A 27,854-nucleotide genomic window follows, 5' to 3' on the forward strand; every position below is an offset into this window, starting at 1 on the left:
AAGTCTGTCAGTGTGGTATTACCTAAGCAGAGCTTTGAGAGCTATTCATATTTCACAGTTGCACACACACACACACACACACACATATTACAATGTTTCCACACAACAACCTCTAATAAGCAAACGGGTTATAAAGACTTCAAGACCCTCTACATACTCATTTGTTCCTAGCTATGGAGTGATGGTAAGTAAAAGAACAGAAGTCAAATCCTTCAGTGACTGGCATAGCTGGAACCTGTATGACTGTTTCTACAGTTACCAACGAGTTCAACACGGCTCAGACAAAAACATGCCAAAACAAGCAAAAAAACAAAACAAAACAAAAAAAACAGAGAAAGAAATATCTTCGATATATTGTGGTTTACATTTTTTCAAAATGTTTTCTCTCTATGCATAAGCAATACATCCATTTCACTCATCCATCGTGCTAAAGAGTTTGTTGTCAGGATTATAACACCAAAACTAAGTGCGTGTAAAAATAACCGTTTTATTCGTCCGTCGTGCCAGGGAGTTCATTGTCAGGATTATAACACCAAAACTAAGTGTGTGTAAAAATAAACAGACGAAGAAACAAAGAAAAATACGAGTCTCCAATTAAGGCGCAAAGAGCTCAGAAGCTGAATAATGAATTTTACAACCTTTTTTCACAAAAAAAAAAACCTCATTTAGATATAAATGTCGCTTTTGCAACAGCAATCCCTCTTGTAAACGAAGAATTATCACAGCGAACTTTTTTTTTTATCCCCCCTTGTCTATCTTTTTTTTTTTTTTTTAATCAGAGACATCATGAATATTTTGGCTTCATTTTCAAAACAGACGGACTCCCGTGGCTTTCTGATTAAACTCACAGATCTCCCCGAGGAAACCCGACCGGCGGCACGAGAGCAAAGAGGAAGCCGCGTGCCCTTACCTCGACACCGGCGGGCCCTGTTCGCCGGGCCGCGGCCGTGGAGACGCGCGGGGGGGGGGGCATTCCACAACACGGAAGCCCAAATTAAAGGCGCTGAAGAACATCAGCCAACGCAGTTTATGGCCCAGAAGAGAAGGATGTGGCACCACTTCTTAATGGCCAGAAGATCTAACTGCCATAAAACAGACAGAGAGAGAGAGAGCGCGGAGTGCTAGGACGGCAGAGAGGGGGCGAGAGAGTGAGAGCGCTCTGAGGAATAACAGAGTCCATATCTGGTGTTTGTTCGCTGGTTTGTGTTCCAGCCTGTCAGTCAAACCACTGACCACGGCGATTACCCTGTCACTTACAATCTCGTTCAAAAGACGGTGGGCTCGGCGCGGATAGAGAAACCCTGACGTTGTCGGGGGAAATCTTTTTTTTTTTTCTCTCTTGAATTATTCTCGAAAAACACAAACATACACAAAAATACGCGCTCGCATGTGCTCGTGTGCACACAGCCACGTACATGCACACACACACACACACACACAGGGACACACACACACACACACCTGCAGACACACGCTCAACGGAATCCTGTGTCATACTCTTATGAGAAACATTTCATGAGCCACTGGGCCCTGACCTCTGTTCTCCTCCACACCTCTGTATCCCTCCGGGGAGAAGGAGAGAGGAGAGACAGAGACAGAGAGAGAGAGAGACAGAGAGAGAGAGAGAAAGAGAAGGGGGAGGAGGCAGAGTGAGAGAGAGAGAGAGAGAGACACAAGCTCCAGCCTGGACCTGGCAATAACACAGAGCTCCCTCACAGACACACTGAGAGCCTCTGTCCCCGAGGACAGCAAGCAGCCATTCTCAGACACTGCGCTGATCGATTCCCTAATCAGGTGCGGCAGAGCGGACACGTTCAAACCCAGACCTGACAAGATCGGCCACGCGGGGCCCCGGAGCGCCTCCGGCACGGGCAGGTAATGAAAAGCAACAGTCTTGCCAATCTAGCCGACACAGCACACAGACGCCACCGGAGAGGCGGCATCGCTCTGCGGAGAGTCGTGAGGAAACATGGCGAGACCGGCTACACGGCCCACGCGGTAGCTTCACGACTTAAAGCGGCACTGCTCATTAAAAGCCAATAAGATTTTGTCTTGACCCAGACATCAGGGTCAGCAACTCACATAAATATGGTCATTAATCAAAATCGATAAGCTGTGAATTCGGACAAATAACTCAACACTGTAATAAATGATTCCCTTTCACATTCAAATTCAAACAGAGACTTCAAAACACTGAAAACTCAATGAGATGCCAGAAACCAGGGCAGGACAGACAGGGACCCAAATCCCTGAATCAAGCAAGAAATTATGACAAAAAAAACTTCCCAAAAAAAAAAACCCCAGCAAACATGTGATGAGCAGGAACAGACTAGCTTGTGTTCTGATGGTCTGGTTGTCTTTTCTTTGAACATAGATTGCTAAATTTTGTCCACCTTAAGTACACAAGACATACTAAAATACAGTTTCAGAAAAGGTCAGTCTTTGGAGTGTTTTTGTACGTGACTCATCCTTCACTGATGTTCAAGTGGTAAATGAAGAAGACAAAAAAAAAAAAAAAGTCATGCGGTGAGACAGAGAGAAAGAGAAAAATTGGAGGGGAAAAAGAGCCCCGCTTGTTAACTTTCCCTAATCAAACAGGGAATGAGGTACGAGAGCAGAGGTGAGCTAAGGTGATGACCCCTCAGTGTGAGAGGGTAATTGGCATTCAGGAGTGATCAGGTTTGGACGACACTTGGTCTGAACCTCCTATCCCAGGAGTCCCTGAGCTACTGAAGAGTCTCCTTCACCCACTAATTACTGCATAAATATTCCAATTAGTCCGCAGGTACTGATGAGGGGGATTAGCTGTTGGATGAGAGTGTGTGTGTGTGTGTATGTGTGAGTGTGTGTGTTTTCCTCCTCACTTCAGTCTCCTGGAAAAGCTCCACCTGACAGCATGCCCTATGGTGTAGACACTGACATTTCCAATGCCTATGATTAAACGTAGCTTTTACAGGGAAGAGGACCCTGCAGGCTGTCTTTGAGTGCCACGCAGCCACTGGAACGGGAAAAGTACTGCAGCAAAGGGATTACCATATCTAGATCTTCCATGGAAACGTAAACAGTCACCTCACATTTCTTTGCACAAGTTCCTACGTAAATATTTGCATAAGCGCAATGTTACTATATGTCTAGTTGATTGTTAATTATACACTGTAGGTTCATGATTAAGCTTGGAGTTGTACATAATATGATGTACAACAAGAGCTGATAATTGTGCATTCAAAGTGGAACCATAATTACGGCGAGTAATTTTAATAATAAGCACACTGTATTTTCAATAAATCACGCTACAAGGATCAGGGCGCTGTAATGTGTCTGGTGTTTTGTGACCTTATGTGACTGACACGTGCTTAACAAACATTGATGGGAGACATCATTTTGTGGGGAAAATGTCAATATTTGACACTATTGCTATTCCCACTTCTGTCCATTGGAGGTTGCTATTTCTCCTTTCTCAGCTGTCATTTCCAATTTGAATGTGATCTCACACAGGTCATTTTGTTGTAATATACAACAAACAAGGTTGTGTGGAAGGCGTTACTGACAGTTAAGGTTAGAATTCATGTTGTGGTTATAAATAACAGCTTTGTAATTTTTCCAACCGAGTGAGCATCATATTGCAGAATTACAAAATAAAAATGTCATGATATATTGTTCTAATGCTGGCGTGCTTTCAAATGCCTGTGTCTGATGTCTTTTTTTTTTATGGGATTAGTTTTTCTTGGAAAAAGGAAAATATAAACATAAAATATTCACAATCATATAGTGAGAGAAAAGGTTAAGACATGTTAAAGTACTAACCAGCCAAAGTCAGAAATAGTCACTTCAAACTGCTTGATTTGATAAACCAATCAGACCAGCAAATGGACTGATGAAAAGTGACTGGTTTATCTAAAATAGTCTGTGTGACTGCTCATCTGTGTCAGAATATATGGTTTGCGTATTTGTGTGTGTGTGTAGGCTTGTGGCAGTAAACATGTAAACACACAGGTGTGCCCTAGTTGGAATCCTCAGAGACACAGGTGGCAGTGGAAGAGAGTGCTGTGCTAGATTAATGAGGTACATTTCACCTGGTTCAGCTCCTGCGAAGAGGACACAAGCTAAGCTCTCTGCTAGTGCAGCAACCTATATAACACTCTCACCTCAAACACCACGCTACTAGGAGTCACTTCACAGAAAGTATGTGTATCTTTTTTTTTTTTTTTAGAGAAAATAGTTACGCATTCAAAAAGTATCTGGACAGGGCAGAATGCAAAGCTTTGATAAATATAAATGATGACTCCAAATTCTGGTGCAGAGGTCGTTATTTTTAGTTTTGCCAGGTGTTATCCTAAATTTTTAATATACTACATCAAGGATGACCATAACAACTTAGCAAAGACGATGTCAACAACAACAACAACGACAACAACAACAACAATGACAACAACAACAACAACAAACATTTATGTAATGCTTTTCAACATTCTGTGGGGTGAGACCCTATTTAACACTGTAAAAAAAGATCTCACAATGGTAAAAAAAAAAAAGTTTTTTCGCATCAACAGAGCCTTAGGGGAAAGACTTAGGACAAAGCTCTCCTGTGTTGGTGGGGCATTCTAAATTCAAATGCTCTGCAGTTAATGGGATGAGCAGAGGTGACCCCGGGATGACCTCCCTCATTAAGTCTACAAATAGGGGTCGCAAAGGTTACAGTTAAGCGTACAGATATCGCAACACAAATCTGCACAAATATGTCATAACTGCCGGCTGGGACTTGTTACAGGAGACGTGTGAAAGGAAATAACAAAGCTTTCCTGGACAAAGCGGAAGAGGAGACAAATACTTGCTGTATGACTGCCTATGTTAATATACATGTATGTAGGATGGGGAAGACATGGCAATTTGATTGTTGCTGCCCTGGATTGTACACAGACTTATAAAAATGCACTAAATGAACTAACAATCGAGGATTCAGAATGGAGGTGTGGAGATTTCCTTTACTTCTTCAGTTACGCGCTCTTATGCAACAAATAACCTGCATCAACAACAGCTTGATGGAAATAAATGTGTTTGCTCCCGCTGGGCAAAGTATATCACCATTAAGGAGACAGACATTACATCTGAAAATAGAAGCGGATGTTTTAAACACTGGTCATTCTAAACTTTAATCTGTGTCATTACACTCTCTGAATTCTCATTGGGTGTTGTGTTGTATGGGTGGTCCACTGTGACATCACACTGCAGAAGGAGATGTGTGAAAAAGATCAATGGACAAGCTGACTCAGTTCAGTCAGATATCATGGTTCACCTCATTACTGTCTGGTGATGATTCATTATCTTGGTTCCAGCTCACCACCAACTACAAACACACACACACAAACACACACACACACTCTCTCTCTCTCTCTCTCCCACACACATGCATGCACACTCCCACCCACGTGACAGGATTTCTAATCAAACCATCAGACATCTGTTAAAATATTACAGTGCTTAACATTAAATAAACTGAACGAAGTAACACTCTCAACACTGGCCTAAGCTTCCCGGTAAACACTTTGCTTCATGTCGTCGACGTTGTTTTTCACAGCACACGCATTCAGGAATGACACGAACGCAATGATGACAGTGATTGTACCACTAACCTCTCGGTCCAGCCCCGCGGCCATGGTGGCGATCTCTCCGGTCTGTCCGTTGATGGTGAACATGTTGGGGATGGGGCTGTGAGGGGTTTGGGACAGGATGCGGTAATGCACCATCCCGTTAGCCGTGGTATCGTCGTCTGCATCGTGGGCAGTGACCCTCATCACGCTAGTGCCTGACGTGATGGAAAGGCAGAGTGAGATTAACAGACACATTCAGGCATGCAGGCATGTGCAGGAAAAACAGAGCTAATACACATACACTCAAACACACACACACACGCGCGCGCGCACAGGTGCTCATACCTGCGTAAACATGCACTTCGGCAGACACACACAAACATTCTGGCAGACACACACACGCACACACACACACACGCACAGGTACTCATACCTGCATAAACGTACACAAACACTCCGGCAGATGCACACACACACACACGCACAGCCTTTGAAAGACTGACGTGACAATCACAAAACTGCACAATCTCACAGACCATCACATCTGGATAACGTCTCATCTATTTTCCCTTGCTGGACTGAACTGGGTTCTCTCATTGGGCCTGTTCAGTAATGAGCCACATTCTGTCCTTTACCATTTCCACCATTCATTATTTCACAGCTCTGCCGCAGCCCTGCTGCCAGCTTTAATGGTCTGACGCTCGCCATAATTTGTCTTGGAACCGCGTGTAAACACAACAATTTGATGCTGACTTCAGGGTGGAAGATGTGTGTACGTGCGTTTGTGTGTGTGTGTTCGTGCATGTGTGTGTGTGTGTGCGTGTGTGTATGTATGTGTGAGTGTGCATGTATGTGTGTGTGTGCGCGTGTCTGTGTGTTTATTGCTTGTTTGTGTGTGTGTCTGTGTATTTGCGCGTGCGGCTGGGAGGGGGAATAATACCCTTTACCCTTTAAACACAATTATCGATTTCTATGAGCCTGTCTGCCATGCTTGTAAACGTGACCAGGTAATTAGGGGTACTCCACTCTGGAACAGGAGGGAGCCCTTCTCTCTTAGTATGGGGAAAAAATGTCACTCTGTCACTTTGTGTTAACCGCTGCTGAGCTAGAGGCACCAGTCTTCCCGAGCCCCACAGAGGCGTTGGTACAGTGGGGGGAGGGGGGCTCCCAGTCCACACCTCCACAGGTGGATTTGGCACCCCTTTGACTGTGAGGTGATAACATCATCATTTTTTGTGACAATACGGGTCTGAGGGATAATTGTGGCTGAGATTTCTATTTCAAACTTCATTAAGTTTCAACACAAGCTCTGCTGCTAATTAACAAAACCAAAGAGAGAAAGAGAGAGAGAGAGTGAGAAGGGGATGGGTTGAAAGACAGAAAAAAAAAACAATTACACCCCTTTCCTGATAAGGCTGCATCAATATTTGAACAAGCATTTAATCATTAAAAAAAGATGGACACTGAATTATGTGTGAGCTCTGTCACCTTCAGTTTGAATGAATGGAATTCTTTAATAGGCTTAAATGTTCTGTTTGTGTTAAAATGTAAAGGATGGTAACACAGGAAATAGTTAACCTTTGAGCCTTCTAAACTGCTCTTTCATTTGAAAACTAATTTGGAACTGTAATTGCTTTTCGACTGAAATCACTGGAGCTAAGAAATCTTACATTTATTACTGCTGTGTGGGATAGGTATCATCTCTCATAGGTACACAGAAATGAAGAGCTGCATCTCCGCATACTAGGTCAACAAATCTAAACGAAATGACGGACATTTTGTAACGGACAGCCCCACCTAAATAACCGACGTAATTAGCAGAGGGGAGGATGGAGAAATCAGGGCAGGTTTGACATTTAATTCCCGCAATAAAAAATTCATTAAAAAAAAAAAGACATCTTCCTAGCTGTGTGGCAGAAAAACTGTGACTTACATTTTCCTTTGCACGGTAGGAGACATAAAGCCAGGCCAACTCCATGACGAGATAATGTACCTGTACACGTAGCACTTGTTCTCTTGGGGGAAAAAAAACGGAAAATCATCGTATAGAGGGCCATTGATTTGGTTTGGCGTCTGGCTTATTTAAGATAACGTATCCGCTCGCTGAAACCAAATAGCTTGCTTTGATCAGAAACGTCTGGAACCTGCCATTAAAGCACTTTTAATTCAACCTTTTCCGTCAGAAAGCTCCTGGAACAGTCTGTACCCTCCTGTCTCGGGGCTTTAAAGGAGGGAGCATTTATTTGGTCGAAGCCACAACGGCAAGGGTCCTTTGAGGAGTATCATGAGGCAAATCAGTTCTCCTGCAAAAGAGCCCCGGAGCAGACGGACACTTAAAGTCCATTAAACTGATTGAAACATCCCTTCGTTTCTCGTCTCCTCTCCTGTGTACGGACGTCAGAGCTTAATTAACCCCCCCAGGCCAGCGGGCAGATGAAGCGCGTTTAAATCTCCCTCACACTGTTAGCAAACTCTCCAGCCCTCCCCTCGGGATGACAAATTGAGTGTGTGAGAGCACTCAGCTGGAGTTTTTGATCCTCCTCTCTCATTTTAGCCCAGGTCTTTCCGTGAGAGCCCTAAAAGGAAACGTTTTTTTTTTTTGTTTTTTTTTTTCTCCCCCCAACATTTAATTGATGAAGGCAGGAGTAACCGAACCGCTGAGTCATAGCATGGCCATATAGGCAGCCACAGAAAAATTACCGGAAGGACGTGATCTAGAGCGCAAGTAAGGCACAGGCTGCATAGTTTGCCAAAAGATATGATGAGATATAATCCCTTCACCCATTGTAGTGTTAAGTGTAGTTCACTAGCTGGTTAGACACTGCCAGGAGACTTCACGGGGTAAAAATGCATAAAGGTATTAATGTGGAAATAAAGGCTTATTAATATGTTATAAAACAGTTAAACAGCTTTGAAGAGTTTGTATTCCTGTTCAACTGATTGATAGAAAGTGGACAAACATGTAGGTTTTCTTTTAAAGGACACCAAAACAAAATGTCTATACAGCACCTAAGCATTAAAAGGTTTTGCAGATTCATGTTTGAGGTCAAAACCAAAATAGCATTCCCGTCGGGATTCACGGATCTAGAGAGGTAAACTAGATTAAAAGTGTAGCACGTCCACTATTAAGTGTTCTTATCTCCCTATAAGTAAATCTTTCTGGGGCTTGCAGGACTAGTTGACAGAACAGGAATGAATTCATGATAAATCCAACTGTGTTTTGTTCTGAGTGTGAATCGTTAAGTGAGTCAAATTAATTCAAACTGATTTGGGAGGATTCTATAATTGGGTGATTACATGTACATCAAACACAATTCAATTTTACAGTGAGCCCGCTCGTAACGGTGGACACCGGTCCGTGGCCCTGAACGTTAAATGCGCCGTTTCATCGAGTTGCGCTGATGGAACAATTCGATAAGTAGAGTTACATCTGGGGACTGTGATAAGACCAATTCCTTGCACGCTTCTCTTTGAACAGTCCCTGTGCTACAGTGTAGATGGGAAATCTATGGTCATACTTCCGGCAGATTCTGATAGCATTGTCCATTGGGTGTAAGCCTCTTGTGGAGCTTCTGACTGATAAACACATTGCTTTTACTGTCCTATGACAAAAAAAAAAAAAAAAAATTGCTGAACATCTGGTGTGATCCAGCGTTCTGATCAGGAATGTTCACAAACTTGATGATATAACTACTTTTCATTTGGTAACGAGAGAAACCACAACTTATTTTTGTGAAGATTTAGTGTGGAGTTAATGGAGCTTGATTTCACTTGTCTCACCGTGGCACTGCGAAAAAAACAAAAACAAAAACAACGCGAAGGATGTCAAAATCGATAATTTTGGAAAAAAAAAAAAAAAAAAAAAAAACAAGGGCAAAAAAAAGAAAATCAACAACACAAGGCTTGTAATATAAAAGCTTTTTCTTGGCTAATTAGAGGCGGTTGGTTGGTATTGTACAACCCTACGCTCCATTGAGGTGAAGCAAGAATATCTCTCACTTTTTATTTATGAAACCTCCCAAGGGATAAACTTTTCAGTAAAAATAAATAAATAAATAAATAAATAAAAACAATAAAAACTTTTCTTCTTAGAACAAAGCTTACTTAGCGATCTCACAAGGCAGACTTGACCATGACTCATGTTATTCTCCTCCTAGAGCCAACTGCGCTTGTCTTCAGATCAGGACGGTCTCTGTACAAAAATACAGGCTGAATTCCATTGTTCATGAGTAAGGCAGCAGAGCATGCTGGGGTGTGCTTTCTGCTGCATGTTTTTGACTTTCCATGCAGTATCAGTGATACTGCATGGAAAAAAATGATGATGAAGATGACAGTGATGATTGCTATCATCATCATCATCATGATCCACATCATCATCATCATCATCATCATTCTATGTGCATACCTGGTTTGGAGCCTTCAGGTACAGATCCATTATAGACTTGGTTTTTGAATTCAGGCCGGTTGTCATTCATGTCTATGACGTAGATGTACAGGTCAATTGGTGGCTCCATCTGGTTTCCATTCATGTCCACTGCATGAGCTCGGAGCTGGAATGGGGACAGGCGGTTTCAAACATAACAGCTTAAGCCAAGAGCAAATCATTATATTTGTTAAACTGAGTTCTGATCTGAGAACTATCAAAGACAGTGGTAACCCACGCTGTGGCAAAGTCATGTCACGCAATATCTACCTCTGGTCTTTGTCTGAAATGAATACTTAAAATAGAGAGGTTCCCCTTTTTTCCCCCCCATGAAACCGCTGTAGAATTTTTACTGCTTTTGATCTGAGCTTTGGTATAGTTTTCTAAGAAATGTGGAAGGCACATAACGCTTTACAGAGAGAGTCTCTGTTATGGTCAGTCAACTAGAGTGTGACATGTGTCAAGTTTTTCAAGTCATCAGAATTGATCACACTTCACAGATATGACAATGAGCTCACTCACTCTCTCTCTCTCTCTCTCTCTCTCTCTCCCCCTCTCACTCTCTCTCTCTTTCTACCCACAAACACACACACACACACACACACACAAGACAGTGGAATTCATAAATGAACTGGATGTTCTCTTCTGCGTTTAATATACGAAGCCAGTTCACTAAAGTAATGTAGTGAATTGTTGCATTTATTCATGCTGTAAATCAACCTGTTATCACCACAATATTACAATAAACAGCTCACAGGGAACTGGTTGCAGTAGAGGCTCCTGTCAGCATTCCTGATACATTAGTTTTAGTGTTGACATCTGTATGCGTGCACACACACACACACCTGCACACACACACACACACACTCAAATAAATACACAAACGTATGTATAAACCATTACATTCATTACTTATTATTCCTAAAGACGGCAGGCCAGGGTGATACAAAGAGACAAACATACAATAGACCCCAAAAAAACAACTGTGTTTTCCCTGCTGCAGTGCTTTACATTCCAGAGGTGAGAACTGGGAGGCTGGAGAATGTGTGTGTGTGGGGGGGGGTTGCAATGTGTGTGTCTTGTTGGTGTCTGAGGCATTAGAACTTTGATCTGTGAGCCCAGAGGAGTGTGTTGACTGCAAATGTGTGTCTTTGTGCCATCATTAGCATTCTGGCTGGCAGGCCATGAATGTACCTCTCCCTAGTGTGTGTGTGTGCGTGTGTGTGTTTGTGTGTGTGTGTGTCTATACGTGTGTGTGTTTGTGTGTGTGTGTGTGCTACAGAGAGAAAGAGAGAGAGAGAGAGAGAGAGAGAGAAGGAGAGAGAGAGAGAGAGAGAGAGAAGCTGTTGTGAAGGAGCTGTTACTTCTGCTGCCTTACAGAGAAAAGCCGTCATTCTCTTCATAAAGACACACACATTCTAACACACTAAAGTCCTCTTGGCTCTCTCTGCCATGCTCAGCTCAGCTCAGCTGTCTGACTAGAAACAAAATGTCTTCCAGCCAGAGAGAGAGATTCCAGCATTATCCCTAATCTTAGTGTTTATCTTCCTCTCTCCCCGGCCTGTCAAAACTGCCAGACTCCGTCAGGAATGTTTAAATAAACTCCACTACCATTGGCTTTGGATGTAGAGTTCTCTCTCAAGTTCTATCAACTTAAGTGTGCTCAGAAAAAAAAGCAAACAAAACTACAGGGTAAACTTAGGCCAAATGGGGAAAAAAAAGAAAAGAAAAGAAAAGAAAAGAAAAGAAAAGAAAAAAAAAAAAACGGTTTTCACTGTCCTGGCTTCTCTATTCTGAGATATGTAACCAAACTCTAAGGCATGAAAATAAATTCATTCATTAGGCCCATAATCCTATGAGACCCAATGACTAACACCAGATGACTAGCACTGTATCCTGAGGGAGCACTCTCGCTGAGTGTGCTGTCTGATGCATTGGTTCCTGACTCTGTCACTCTCCGAGCAGGTACACAAACACCCACTCCGAACGCACACAGAGGCATGTGGCGACGGCGATGGCGGCGGAGGGGAAAAGAGACTCAGACGAAAGAACAGATGTACCCGGAGGACAGAGTCTGTAACTCAGATTAATGGGTGGACAACTTATGCCTCTTCATCTGCCATTAAATGGACCAGAAGGGGAGAGAGAGAGAGAGAGAGAGAAAGAGAGACGGATGAGTCAGCCGGAGTGTCCAGGGGGGCCTGGGAGAGCTAGGATCTAAATGCGCGTTATAGGCGTCAGAATATTACCGCGCGTTAAAGAAGCCTAGGTGCCGGCGACGGTGGTAGCTGAAGACTATGAAACCGCGCGAGACACGTTTTGTTGGAGCACATAAGGCAGGGGGTGATGAGGCAGAATCATGTAGTCTGTGCCACCGGGAGTGTTGTTTGTCTGGCATGACTGGCATGAAGAAGCAGTCTCAGACATGAGGATGGTAGATCTGCGGGTTTGATTTGATTCCCATTCAGGGGAAAGGGGGGGGTTTGGGGGTAAGGGGAGAGGTGGGGTGGGGGGTACAGACTCCTGCTCATTACCCCTGACAGCTCAGCATGACTCAACACTCCCTCCTCAAACTGCTCGCTGACACGACACCTCCGTCTAATTGACAGTTTGACTAAGTGCACATTGTTTTGCCAAAGTATTTTTTTTTTCTCTCTTTTCTCTTTCACACACCACTCAAAAAGAAACACAAACAGAATATTTTCATAAAAAATAAAAATAAAAATAATAATATAAAAAACAACCTTTAGACCACATAAAAGTAAGTAAGCGGGCTCGAAAGTTGCCTAAAAAGTGAACCAATGGATATTATATTTCTTCTGAGGGTACAGACAAAAGACTGGCCCAAACTTAACACAAGTTATCCCTCACAACTCTAGTCTAGGTCTTCAACCTCCTTTGAGTTCAGACCTGTTTCAGCCATACTGTCCTAACATAGCCATTAAGCTATGTTAAGTTTGGTAGAGTCAGCTGTGTTTGCCATGCCGCTCAGGTATAGATTGTAAATGGTCAGGGAAGCACTCACGTGATAGGAGGCTCTCTCCTCTCTGTCCAGGGGCCTGGTGACGGACATCTTGCCTTCCACGGGGTCGATGATGTACACGTCGCTAGGTGGCTGGTCAGCTCCCGCTCCTGTGATACTGTAGCGGATGGGTATGTCTTTATCCTGGTCGGAGCGAATCTGTACACGTAAACACAAAAAGGAAGCAACAGGTAAGAATACATAACTGAAAAACCCAGATGTTTTTGGGGGGGTTTTTTCGTCAGCACGGCCATACTTAGTAACTCTGAGTATTAGCGTGGAAAATGCTTAGATGTTTGGGTGTCTGTAATGGATGCTTGTAAGACCATTTACGAGAGCACTGGGAAAAGAAAAGTCTCTTCTGAACAAGTGCATGTGGTTGTTGGTGGACCGTGTTGATCTTATTGGAATGTATCATATCTCCAAAATAGAGTCAGCACAACCTCAGGAAATGTTTATGCTGGAAGAAACATTTCATTTTGGAAATATTTGTAGGGTGATTCAGGATATAAAACCAAAAGTAATGACATTTCACTTATTTTTGTCTTCATATAATACTTAGATGTGTACTGGTTCACTCTGCTCACGGTTTGGTTCGCACCTCAGTTTTTCATGGTTCAGTTTGTATCATGATTTGACTTGAAGGACAATTGAACCAACTTAGAACTTGTTTTTCTTTATTTCTAATATGATCATATACAAATTTAACAAGCAAAAAAAAAAAAAGAAAAAGAAATTTAACACAAACAGCAACAAGGCTCTTCAAAACGTTACAGTGAAAAAACCCCCAAAACAAACTAATCTTCAGGTTCTCGTTTGAGAGTAAGAAAAGTAAGCGTGATCAACAGTTACTTTAAGGCTCTTCACCATGACAATAAACAAATACATATAAACATACTTTAAGGTTCTTTTCAAGAAGAATGCCTGCAGGAAAATGAAACCGAACACTAGTTATTTTAAATGTCTTCCTCTAGAAAAGAAATATGAGAAAACAAAAATTTGGGGATTGCTGCTTGAGCATGCTATCACAGCAGATACCGAAACATATGAAAACTGCAGAATAATAACCACACGCATTGGACCTTTTCTCAGATTGGTGCGTGGCTACTTTGATGTAAGAAAAAAACAAGCTCCCGCTTAGAGAAGCCCAGAGATTCGCCTTTATTCATTTATGTGGATTCATACATTTCAGTATAATTTATATTATTTATGGTCTGAGGAATGAAACCGTATGCTTTGTTATTACTTAAAATGGCTACTTAGTCATTAAAGCTGTAATCGTAATTGTCTGCTCAGTGAAAGGCGCGGTGCATATGTTCTCTTGCAGTGAGAAACGAAAAAAGAAAAAAAAAACAGGCACACTGGGCCTGAAATTAGGATTAACGTTACTCTTATAAAAATATGAAGAATATGTATTCCCTGTGATTTATGATGTGAAAAAAAAAAGTTCACTAGAAAAGTACACAGTACAGTGGGCCCACTGTAAAAAAAAGTACCATTGACCAAACCAAGGAGTACGGAACCATTACGTCCCTTGTCATAACAGTCCTTTTGTTGGGATTTTAATAGCGTGCATAGATTTTGGGCTATCTACTGGCAAATTTCCCAGAATGCCGCACGGTATGATGATGATGCTCCCTCCCCATTCCGAGCTATGCAAACACATGGGTGACCTCAGCCCGTCACCGGTTGTTCGACGTTTACGACGCGTAGGTAGCGGCATTAGCTTGAACTGGTTCAGAAGCAGGATTTTTGGGCCACACCGTTGTCTGTGTCAGCACGAATGCTCAGGATAATTGTGTGAGACCACAACAGGCTTACATTTATCGACGCCTTAATGGACATGAATTTCTCGTTATTTTGAGGTGTCTTATTTCGCGCGTTATTTTAAAGCGTTTTTGTCTGCATTGCGAGTTCATTTAAAACGATGCTTGTCTGTGAGAATCTAGATAATTCAATGATGGCTTTCATGGACACGTAACAGACATAATATAACCCATATGACACTCATAATAAAGTGTTTATCTTCGTTTTGGTGTCATTTTTACAAAATGATATGTTGTATGTATTCTACTACTTTTCATAGCTCATAACCAACACTGTAAATGATAGTTTTAAATACAGCAATGGAGCAGAGATTCACAGGTCCCCCACCTCTAGCGTAACCAACACTGTAAATGATAGTTTTAAATACAGCAATGGAGCAGAGATTCACAGGTCCCCCACCTCTAGCGTCACATGGCATGAATAATCATATTTGATCAACCCCCCAGACATGAGAAACAGGATTATCAGAGCAGAATATGTTAATTGCTGCAAATAAAAGAGAGAGATTGTGCGAACAGTCTATTGCTGAGAGAAATTATGCAAAAAGCTTTTAAGAGAAAAAGATAAATAAAGCCTAGCAAATTAATCAGCCAGCACCAGAGGGTGATCTATCAGTTGTTCTTTCTTTGTGTCTTTCTCTCTTCCTTTCAATTTCTTTGTCTTTTTGTTGCTTTTTGTTGTTGTTGTTGTTGTTGTTGTTTTCGTTGATGATGATGATGCTTTGAAACACGTCCGCGTCCACTATCTGTCACTACAATGCAGTTTTTAAAGATGCTTTCAAATTTGCGATGTTATATCAAAGGAAAAGGAACGCAGACACACACAACAAACAGTTCTGGCACGTGGCTAAGCTAACGCTAACACTGCTTCTCAAATCGTTCTCTTTTATGCTCTGTCCTGTCGAGCTATTTGTCATTTGACAAACCAGATGAAACCACCATATGATTTAATCATATGGCCATACCAGTACAAGATCATACAAATCTTTGTTGTGTCATGAGCGGAGTGTTAAGAGAAGAGGGTCCTTTCTACACAGTCTCGCCTCGCTATCCATATTCACCGACATTGACAGCTGATCCCTTGTGAGACTGTCTTATGAATTCTGGCTGTGGTCCAAGTCGATTACTTGTCCTCTGTGAAAACACATACAGGCTTTAATCCGGAATCATCCACTTTTTTTTTTTTTTCACCTCAAAGGAAACATTCCAAATACAACAGTAGTTTCATATATGACAATAACCACGTTCATACCGCGTTTGGCTGCCGGTGCGTGATTGAGCCCGAATGACGTGATGTCTACTTGACATTCAACCTAAATTCAGGCAAAGCTCCTCTTCTACAATTATTACACATTCTACAGCTAACAATAGCGCATGATATACAGGCCTTTGGCAAACAGCACGCATAAGAAAGCTGTAAATGTACTGATGGAGTGCCTGTAAGAGGTGCTTCAGTAGGAAATTTGTCTAAACGAATGGAGCATGTTCAAGTGCCTGTTCACACAGAAACATGTCATTTTGTTTGGAAAGGTACATTGAGTAACATATGATAATGACTGTTAACAAAAGAACGGTTCCTCAGGTGAAATGGTAGGTTTAAAAAAAAAAAAGAAAAAAAAAAGGCTATGAACAACCACCTCGTTCTCCTCTCTCCGTAACGGATATATTTTTAGATTTTCGTATATACAAAAAGTACACCCTATGGTTTTAAAATATTTTTACGTTCTATTATATTTCCTCTTTCTTCGCTTTTCTCGCATTGCTTTTCTTTTCAGCAATAGGACCAGGGAAGGGAGAAGGGACCCGTAAGGCGTAAGGCAGTAGCATTACAAACTTCGCTTCACAGTCTAGAGAAATAAGCCAACACTTAAGGGAAAGAGGGAAGATGAGGCAAGGGAAAAACCCCTTTTTTTTCTCTCAGTTCTCTCCAAATTTCGAGGGTTATGGGTCTGGAAATCATGCGTGAAAATAAAATTATTTCATCTGTCGCGCGGCAACGGGCCTTTGCATAAAACATTTCTCTGTTTGAACATGATACTTTTTTTTTTTTTTTCCCTTCCCTCTCTCTTAATTTTGCACAGAAGCTTTGTGGACTCCTACGCGTGACCTTCCAGTGCAATATCAGAATGACTCTCTCTCTCTCTCTCTCGCAGTCTCACTAGAGCAAATCAAACCACTGCTTTTATGAAGTAGCTGATCATAAGCTGTGAATGTTAGTCTTCACAGCATCATAGATGCAGGACTCTTCGTTTTGTGAAACATCAACAGACCAGCGGGTCAGGCTTTGGAACAATAACTTCAATCAACAATTAATATTAAAACAAAACACTTTTACGGTTCATCAAGTTGCTTTTGTTTCTTAGACTTGGATATTTAAAAACAGAAAAGGCTGGGGCTACAAAAGAGGGGGTTTTTTTGTACAAAAATGGGCCAATGTGATTTCACACACCGGCAGAAAAATAACATGCTGTTGAATTCCCCTGCATAAACATTTTAAAAATGTATGTGTGTTTCAGTAGCTGACAGGTAAGGGATTGGTATGTGGGTTGGATAGCATGGATCAAAGGGACTTTTTCTGCTCTATAATTCAATAGCCATGCCATGCTGTGAACACATGCCGAATTTCCAGCTTCCACGGATACGGATGAATGCAGTTCTCACACGTATACATCAGCAACGGTGAGGATGACACATCGCTTTAGAAGTCTCAAGGGGCGGTGGCTAACGCACAGATCAAAATAACTCCGCAGTTCTTGTTTAAAATTCCGCGTTTAGGCCACCTGAGAGTAGATGTCACATTTCCCAATGCCTCTTAATGAAGACTCTTTATATCGATAAATTGAATAAATGAAGAGACACAACCTCTCTGAGTCCGAAGGAGTCCCTCGGGTGAGGTCGGCTGGATTGAGTTGTTTGAATTGAGTGCTAATGATAAAAAAAAAAACCAAAAACCTGGTTTTATCTGGCTCGCCTTGTTAGAGAAGGGGAACGGGAGAGGGGAAAACAGGAGAAGAGATTGAATGCAAAGGACAGCTTGGTTTCTCTGCACATTCCAGACATCAGATAAATGACCCATTTGTTAGAAGGTTCAGAGTGATTTCCTACCTCACTGACAACTTGTCAGGTCCTTGAGGATATTTTATCAGTGCTCAGACCTTCATATGAGGAGCAAACCGAATCAGAGGAGGGATTAGCATGCTATTTAGCTCTACAGGGAGGCACACAAACACGCACGGAATCCTCTGGAATACATTTCCATTTATTTTTCACGTCAATGACTGAATCTTTCATTAGCTCTCCTAAGCAACGCTGTTATGTTTTCTCTTTCTTTTTCTTTTTTTTTTGTTTCATTCCACTTCCAATTAAATGCTTTGTATTTAGATTCAAGACTTGATAATTACAAAATAAAGAATGAATTGCAAATGTGATATTAATACAATAATATTTAAGCTGGGGTTTTGATGAAAATCTAGGAGGACACAATCTCGTAATTTGAGGAAAAAAACCCCCAACCAAACAAACAAACAAAAAAAACAAAAACAAAACCAAACAAAAAAAACTAACACAATAAACATATTTTTCCTTTCTTCATATGTGACCATAGACAATCTAAAAGGCAAAACAAATACCACAACAAGGACTGTGCTACAGTAACGACCATATCTTAAGAATGACTTCCCCTCTGTCTTTATATCTACAGCGAACGGCTTCATTGCTTTATTTCACTGTGCTTCACTCTTTATTTTTACAGCTTTTTTATTGCTAGTGTCAGCAGCACCCTCTGAAAGGCAAAAGCACTCATCCAAACAGAGAGAGAGTCAAGTGCACCGCAAGTTAGCTGATGGGCCAGACTGTATGTGCATTCAGATGAGTGGAGAAATATAATATTCATAGCTTGAGAACTATAGTACACTTAAAGTGTGGTCAGACACCATCCGCACTGGAGAGAAAACGCCAGGGGCTGGTAAGTCTCGTCTTATATAAGACTTGACACACAAACCTCGCTCATCAGCCACAGAGGGGTCTCTGTGTGGTCTTGTTGTTTTGGGAACCTGTTTTGTGATTTGAGCACTTAAATTAATTCATCAACGGCATTAAAAAGTTAACATGAACCCTCCACTTGCCTTTGATGAGACATGTATGATGCATGACATAGATGTTTTTTTTTTTTTTTTTTTGCTTGCCGAATCTCTGTAGATCTAATATCTTCTTCAGCACGTGCAGAGCAGCTTAACCAGTACGTCAATAGATAGCCAATGGGCAGGATATTCTGTGTGCTTTAAACCAAACATTTTGAGTTGGGTTTTAGGTTTCTCTCGGAGACATGGGTCTGATGGAAACGATCTTTTTTTTTTTTTTTGGTTGTTTGTTTTAATGAGCTGGAACGACATTTTGTAATTTGGACACACAATTAAAAAAAAAAAAAAATTGCCCAGTAAGTTCGTCCCCAGTTAAATGTTGAGGGATAATGGACCACACTTATTCTCGTGATTGGTCAGTCCATCTATATGGGTTCATGCTACTCTTGGTCCCATTAAGTCCCATTATGAATTTCAAATTTGCATGAAGACTGTTTTAGAATCCATCACCATCAAGTGTCATTAAGTGTTTATACTGTAAACATGCGTCATCTTTGTGTCATATTTCATTCTGATAATCTTATTCATCAGACTAACCCAGCTGTCTGTTCGTTTTGTTAAACATTAGGAGACTGGCAACCTCCCTGCCGTTCAAACTGTGGTATGTCACCATAAAGAGCTGTGTTTCATTTTGATCCTGTGTGTTGTATCTCTTCAAAGTGCTGTCAGAGTTGATATCCCTTTACTGTGATGACACGCAAATTCAAATACAATCAAACATGGAAGGCCTCGATGAAATGTAGAGTTAGAACAAACAGAGAGAGAAAGAGAGAGAGAGAGAGAGAGAGAGAGAGAGAGCAAGCGGGCGAGCGAGCAATGAAAAATTGGGAGGGAGGACATCCATACATTTTTTTTGAACAGGATGACTGAACCTGAATGTTAATTTAATGGGATGAGAATAATGACAGTTCCCCGAGGAATGTAAGAAAATTTAGGATACTGTGTTATATGGTCACTCACACATAGACCCCCTCTCCACCCACATATACACACATGACCACACACACACACACACACACACACACACACACACACACACACACACACATATAATTCTTAGCAGAAATTCCAGTGGTCAGTATGTATGTAAGGAACAGCCAAATTCAAGGCATAAAGAACTGGAAAGGTGGGAAAAGACACAGAGAACTGCTAAGAAGAGGAACTGCACAAAGTTCAGGTTTAATATTTCTCAGGTGAGATCCAAAAGACAGTCACATATGGTTATTCGCGGTCCTATGAAGAACAGCTGTGTTACACACAGAGACTACTCCATTATTGATCCCAGCCTGGGAACATAGGAAGTGAATACAGTGGAGTGGCAGCATTCTAAAATATGGATTTCTTTCTTTCTTTCTTTCTTTCTTTCTTTCTTTCCCTTTCTTTCTTTCTTTCCCTTTCTTTCTTTCTTTCCCTTTCTCTTACTAAAATACCTCAGGGAGGGATTCTATCAACATAAACGAGTAAAGCCACGTCTCAGAGGGGACAGACTGAGTATGGTTGATGGTGGAATTCAAAGCTAGCTATTCCTCCACACTTAACCACGCCTCATTGGGGTGCTGAAAACCCTGCTTCCTCCTATTCTTACGGCCCTAATCCTACGCTATGATTAATGGGAATAAAGAAACAAGGCACGACTGACGTATTAAGACTACATTCTACACTTCATAGAGTTAAAGGGCCATTGCCTATCGCCGCTTTCTCCGCACAGTTTTTGTCATCGTTCAAACAGCGTCGGTCATACGGATCTTATTTCACACTGCCGTCGATACGGTTTTTCATGACGTGGAGTATATTAACAGATCGCTAAAAAAAAAAAAACCAAAAAAAGATTTGCAGTGTTTGATCACAGATTACAACATGGCGCAGCCACAAAATGACTTGTAGAAATTGTCACCTGGCATTTTGACAAACACGAGCAGACAAACACGAGGAAAAAAAAAAGTCTTCAAAGATGAATTTTGTTGTCAGGGCAACAAAGTCACTGAAAGAGAGGAGAATTAAAGGAGAGGTTTGAAGACAAACATCTTCATTAACGGTAGCTAAACTCAAACCGCACAAACTGTCCACATTTTTTGTGAGTGATGACGTGAAGAAAAGGAAGATGGCTGTATGACACAAAACTCCCTATTTATATCTTTGTCGTCAGACGAGAGTAAAAGACATGTCTGGTAGTTATTCTCTTCCGACATAAAATGGCAGGGGTAAAATGACCAAATATCATTATGGATTATAATAACTGCATTTTCAATAAGGAAAAAATCTGAACACATAAATACAGATTAACATCCGAAAATATTTTCTGAGCATTGAAAATAATTGGCTCAGACACGGTGAAAACATTCTCTGCATAAAAGCTTACAAGACACACACACACACACACTACCACACACACACACACACACACACACAAACACACATACCCCATTACCCCTGTGAATGTAAGGGAACGGAATGATATTGAAAAAAAAAAAAAAAAGATAATTAGAAAGAAAACTAATATTAATGGAAGTAAAGAACTGAATCGCTAACCCAATTATCGCATTAGCTGGGCAATTAGAAGAGATGGTCTGAACAGGGGGTTTCTTTGGTGAATTATACCACACATTAACAATGCAATAAAATCCTCTCCATCTCCAGAATAGGAGAATTGAGCAAATAGAGCCATTATATGTGCTTTAGAAAGCAAAGCACATTCCATTGCTCAATGCTGGGAATATGCAGGCTGAGGCCACAGCAGCACTTTTCTTTTCTGCCCATGAAAAACCAGAGACCCCAGAGACAGTCATGTCCTTTAATGACTGCTTTCTGTCAAGTCCCACTGGTTTCCTTTGTGAGGACAATGGACAAAATCCCCAGAGATCACTAGCCCAGGGAACCCCCCCCCCCCCCCAAAAAAACCCCAATATGTATAATTATAGTAAAGACCTGGATGTGACTTGAGAGGGGAGCTTGGTGCTGCTGCAGCATTTTTCTTTCTCTCTCTTTATGTATTTTACCACACCGGCCATCAATCTCACCATTTCTCTCTTTCTTTCTCTCTTTTGCTCTCTCTCTCTCTCTCTCCCTACCCCCCTCTCTTTCTCTCTCTCTCTCTCTCTCTCTCTCTCTCTCTGTCTCTTTGTCTCTATTATATGGAATATTGCAGAGGGAGCAGTCTATCCTATCTCCCACACCCCATCCACAGAAGAAGTGAGTAGAAAAAAGAGTGAGAAAGAAAGAGAGAGAGAGAGAGAGAGAATGAAACACAGAAACAGACAATGACGACTGCGCAGGTTCCGTTGACAAAGCACTGACCTGCTAGCCCGTCACTGAGGCTAAACCGTGCCTGTGTACAAGCTAAAGGACGGAGAGTTTGCCAAAAAAAAGCGTAAGACTTTTAAACGGGCATTGGAGCAGACAGCCTTTAATACTGCAGAGTGGCAGTCATTTATTTAGGGTCAATGCCTTGTCAATCAGCACTTACTCCAGCTCAAACGCTAATCTATCACTGTCTGATTTACACTGGACAGTGTAGACACTGACAAAAACCGCACAAGCACAGAGTACTGACACAGCCAATGGATTAACACAAACACACACACACACACACACACACCAGTACTTACAGGCCACATGCACACACACACACACACAACTCCAATAATTCATTCTCTATTTTTCCCCAGCAAGAATAGGAGTGAGGTACATGTGCTAACAGACAGGATTAAATAAGGTCAAGAAAGAGCAACAAGAAAAGAAACTTTTTTTTAATATAAATTATTGAAATGATCACAACATTTTTGCAGTGTTTTCAATAAATAATGCCACTAGAAGACAAACACTCTCATTATACTGTCATTTCAATTGCACCCGAAGCTTACACCTCTCTCCCTCCTACACACTGTAAGCCAGAGAGTGATAAATTAACTCAACTCAGAAAATCGAGAGTAGAAATTTCTATACACGCCACAAATGCTAATCATCCATATGTTCAAGGCCGCTTACCTTTATCCCTGAACACTTCATGTTTCGCTTTAATTATCACAAGCTTTTCTTCCAAAACTTTGTTTAAGTGACAAATTCTAAGCTTTTGAGGTTAAAACCACAACCTGTCGTTATCTTCTGCTTCAAATGTGTACCTTCATTCTCTTTATCAAAACCTTGATTATGCCATAATAATATGACTCCAGCTGAACTCTCGTCTTAGCACTTAAGCTATAGACCATACTTCACTGTTCACTTTCATAAGCGGTCATTGAATCACGCATTAGTGACTCTACATAAAGATTAGTGTCTTTTCTCTCACTGGATCTTTCTTGAAGTGGAGAAATATAATCATGTTGCATACTGCTTAGATTATAACTTTATTTCTCTCGTGCGTAGGCGTTTGCCTCAGACGCCATGCATTAAAGACTCTCTCATTTTTCTCATTGCAGCGCCTAGGGTCTGTTCAAGTCATGGTTTCTATATTTTTAACCATAATTGTTCGCTCTTTCACTCTGCCCTCAACGTCCTTTTGTCTTTTTCTTTCTGAGAGTGGGTGAACTGTAGGTGAGTGATCTTGTGTGTGTGTGTGTGTGTGTTCATGTGTTTGTCTGTATTTGTCTGTGTGTGTGTGTGTGTGTGTGTGTGTGTGTGTCACTCTTAGGCAAATGCTAAATCTTGATGAAAAATGGAAGGGCTTGTTTTTCCCAATTTTTCTTGCTCTCCATCAGATGTGGCTCATTGGACACAGCTTTTCTTACTGCGGGGGGACAGAGGACAGTTGAGATGGGCCCGTCACCAATAGGCTGAAACTAATGCTGTACTATTTTCACCTTCCAGATTTACTCTGGCTTGAAATGCTTTGTTTCTCTCTCTCTCTCTCTCTCTCTCTCTCTCTCGCTCAATCAACCTGTCTCTCCATTCTTCCATTTTTTTTTTAATCCCCCATCTCTGTCTCTGTCGACATCTCTCAATATTATTCAACCGTTTCTTTTCTGCAGTTTTTTTTTTCCCCCAACAAAACTAAAGACTAGGACTCAGAGCAAATGACAAAAATAAATTCAACTCATCATTTATTATCCATGAATCATGAATACGTCTGTCTACTAACGTCTCACTGTTTCACGGCGCGGAAATATTATGCTAATTCCACTTCATTTCTTTGCCAAAGCTTCTTCTGTTTCCTCAAATTGATATGAGGTTTTATTTAGATATTTATGAAAGCATCTGCTCTCTGGACAATTCAGGGTAGAAACCCTGTGGTCAACATCAAACTATCAAACACATCCTACAAGAGTACATAATCAGTCTGAGAGATTCAGTCAGCAGGTTGTTTGAGTGACATCACAGGACAAAAGCACTGTCCCCTTTTCAGGCCGTTACAGTTTGCAAATTGGCGCTGCAGGTTCTGAAAGGCTTCCAGAACTAGAAACCTAATCAGTAAAAAAAAAAAAAAAAAAAAGAAAATCTTTCTGAAGCTTTTTGTGAAAATAACCGCTACGCCGGAGTGCAGCGCTTCCATTAATTTAAATAAAACGGAACATTCTACCGGCTTCCGCCGTGACGTCACGGTCCTTCCCTTCCACATGTTCCACTTGTGCCGAAGCTGGACTGAGTCCTGAATCGCAGAACAGCAGGAGACTGATGATGATGTTAGGTATGATGGAGTGAGATCTCATTTTGACCCTGAGCTGTACTGCAATTTCTGATTATTAAAGTACTCGGAGGGGAAGGGGGGTGGGGGGGTGGGGGGGTTGGTTGGGGGTGGTGGAAGAGAAAAAAAAAAAAGCTAACTGAGGTGGTCACAATGCACTGGGCTCAAAGGCTCAGCTTTGCACTAATGAAATTACAAGAGAGAGGGAAATTGATTAGGAGCAGCCAGTAAATTATAAATTCTCCGCTTTTATTTTGGGTCTTTTATTGGAATTCTTTTTTAGAAGTAATTGGAGATAAACAAATTGCAAACAATAATAAATGCACATTTTCCCTCCCACACGACTTATTAGATTTGTTGACAGAACCATATATTTTCTTCTAGGTCTTCAACTCAATTATAACAGCAGCCAGAGTGAGTTTGGAGATGCTTCATTCCTCAAGATGTAATTACTTTCCAAAGGTTAATTGTAAAATTTGAAGCCCAGTGAACTTCACTGCACGTACCTCTTTCTCAAAACCTTAAAGCAAAGCTGTGGAAAGTTTCGAGCGGCAATTAGATGAAAATCTCTGCTGATCTCATGACACGTGTCTCTCATGAAAGAAACAATGATGCCCTGAGCAGTGGATCAGATCAAATTAATTAGATAAAGTAATTAATTATATCAAATAATTATGAATCTCAGGTTACAGATGATTATTAAAAGATAACGTGGCTGCAAATACTTATGAAGGTTTGTTAAGAAACAAAACATTTTTTTTTTAATAAATCATATTCAGATGCCTAGAGTTTTGATTTGATATTGGGGATAATAAGGACCACAAGAAGTTACGTTTCTAGTAAACTGCGAGCTGGTTGAAAGAAGAAATAAATGGCCTACTGATGTAGCGTACGTTCAACAACGCTCCGAATTTAGGGATTAGTCACGAAGTATGTTGCACTCAGGTGCACAGTGGTATAACAAACTCAAAAAAAAAAAAACCCCTGAATCTTTACCATGGTGTGAAGAGTTATCTTTTCACAAAACTGGAGAAGAAAAGGCTTTCACACATCCGTCATTCTCTGCACTCCTGCGCAGTGTGGGTGGTTTGAGCCACAGCAGGAAATTCGGGACTCTTTATGACACATTGGTGAAAGGCGATTGCAGTAATCCCTGGGTGTAATCTGTGCAGTACAAATCGGCGTGAGAGGGTTGTGTGAACGCCCAGAGAATACTCAGGCCAGCCGGAACGGCTACAGGGCTGATAAGGGATTGCATCAGGCTTTTACAGCCGTCCAGGAGTACAGGCTCGGATAACAAACCTATACAAAAAAAAAAAAATCGACGGGGGATGTTTTTTTTTTTTAACAGAAACTCCTTTCATAGCACAGTACCTTGACAGAGTCAAGTGGAACCTCCTTCACTGAGTGGGAAACATCAACCCGTGTAAAAAAAAAAAAACCTAAGCAGATGCCACATGTACCAAGAGTACCACACCATTTCAGTTTCAGCATTAGAATATTTAAAACAATTGTTCTTTAGCAGAGCACTGAGCTGGCAAGAGTGTGTTCTTCATGATCCTGAGGTACAACAAAGATCACCCGCCATCAGTGAGGCATCTTGTCACCTAGAGAGAGAGCTCTTCTCTGTGTACTCAGAAACAGTGTCTAGACGGAAGGCCCTTAAAAAGAGTCACCTGTGATGCAGTGTTGTTAGCTCTCTTAAGAATACTCCGGTTTCAAGTGACCGTGATGGTTCAGGGCCGGTATGTCTGTCATATAACCCTGACTTTGGGGCTGAGAGGATTGGAGATTCAAGAGGAGGGGTATTGCATTTCAGAGTGGAGAGAGCACTAGACTTTCATGGCTCCTGAGGAGAAAGCTCAGCTCTTGAAATGAGAGGCCTGTTGTGAAGGACGTGGTGCAAGTAAACCAGACTTCAAATCATCTCTGATGATGTCGCCTTGAGATTGAAAACGTGTGGTTGTCCAGTATGTGAATCCCATGTAGACAACAAAAGCTTCGCTTGTTACGTTTTCAAAATGTATGTATAAATCTTCAGAAGAAGAGTCCTAATATGTGTGTATGTTGATTGCCAATAAATAATTATGACTGTGAAAGTTGAGGACATTCATAAATTTGTAAAAGGCCTTATGTGGATTATGAATCTTCTGTATGAAGCAGTTAGACGTGAAATGCTGACTGTTAGAGAAAAGTTAACTCACTCTGACAAGCATCTGCGGGAATGGTCCCCTGGAATTTTCCGGAACGTTGATTGGTGGGATGACCCAGTCTCGTTTCTGTCGTCTCAGCCCTGTGGGCGACGAACCTCGTTGATGTCTCTGTGGAAACTTGATGAGCCTGGGCTGTGGAACATGGTGGATCCTTGAATGAATGTTACCCTCACCGGTGATCTGTGGAGAACAGTAAGGGAGCGGAAAAAAAAAAATGAAAATATTATTCACAGAACATTCCATTAACTGTCTCTAATTACAATGACAGGCATGACCTTTGGTATAATCACACGCGCACGTCTCTGTCACTGGTTAAAATCTGTGCTTTTAAACTGTCAAAACGCCCACCCTGTCTCTTGTGACTGTGGGTGTTTGGGTAGAGGTTAAAGAACAATTCGAGAGTACCATCATCGATGGCGAAGCTGAAGAAATGTGTGGCTTTAACGTCCAAAGGTCCAATCAACATGACAAATCACAGTCAAACCTCCCTTCACCAACCTTTACGATGGAGCAATATAACAACGGGGCTTGCGGTGACGCACACGATGACATTTCCCCCGCGTGAGGGGCCAACGAACAAATGAAAACGGATTGATAAAATACCATTCCAATAACAGTGACAAGAGAACTACAACTGCCTGTGACCTCAGCCATTTGTCCACGGGTTGAAGAAGGGTGAACACGTCAATCAAAAATGGACTTACTGTACATTTCAAAGCCCCGGGCTTTGGGGAGGATACCTTATGGGTCTAAAATGTACAACATCAAAAGCCTCCTCAACTATTTATCAATTTAGTCTCTTTTACTGTCACCTCTGAATTGGCAGCTTTGGAGTAATCCTGCTGTTTCCCTTTACTCTCTTGACACATGGCGCGGTAGCCGCCTCTGTATTTCTGATCCAACAGAAATCCTATTGCCAAATCCCTGCGCACTAAGGAAAGCTGACTGCCAGTTCAGGCATCAGTAGGCAAGTCAGCCTATCAATACACTGCAAACATGGGCTCGTCGGCAAGAGAGAGAGAGCTC

General features: G+C 41.5%; 1 protein-coding gene across 1 annotated transcript in view; it reads right to left on the reverse strand.

Moving 5' to 3' along the window:
- Positions 1-27,854, reverse strand: part of cdh4 (cadherin 4, type 1, R-cadherin (retinal)) — a 137,578-nt gene that overhangs the window by 18,846 nt on the left and 90,878 nt on the right. Inside the window, exons 6-9 of the mRNA XM_030778385.1 lie at positions 26,820-27,008; positions 13,037-13,192; positions 9,994-10,138; positions 5,631-5,803 (exon numbers count right to left, since the gene is read on the reverse strand). Of these exons, the coding sequence (XP_030634245.1) occupies positions 5,631-5,803; positions 9,994-10,138; positions 13,037-13,192; positions 26,820-27,008 (663 nt within the window). The remainder of the gene's footprint in view (positions 1-5,630; positions 5,804-9,993; positions 10,139-13,036; positions 13,193-26,819; positions 27,009-27,854) is intronic.

Source organism: Chanos chanos, chromosome 6 (assembly GCF_902362185.1).
Source record: "Chanos chanos chromosome 6, fChaCha1.1, whole genome shotgun sequence".
In the NCBI taxonomy this organism is placed as follows: domain Eukaryota; kingdom Metazoa; phylum Chordata; class Actinopteri; order Gonorynchiformes; family Chanidae; genus Chanos; species Chanos chanos.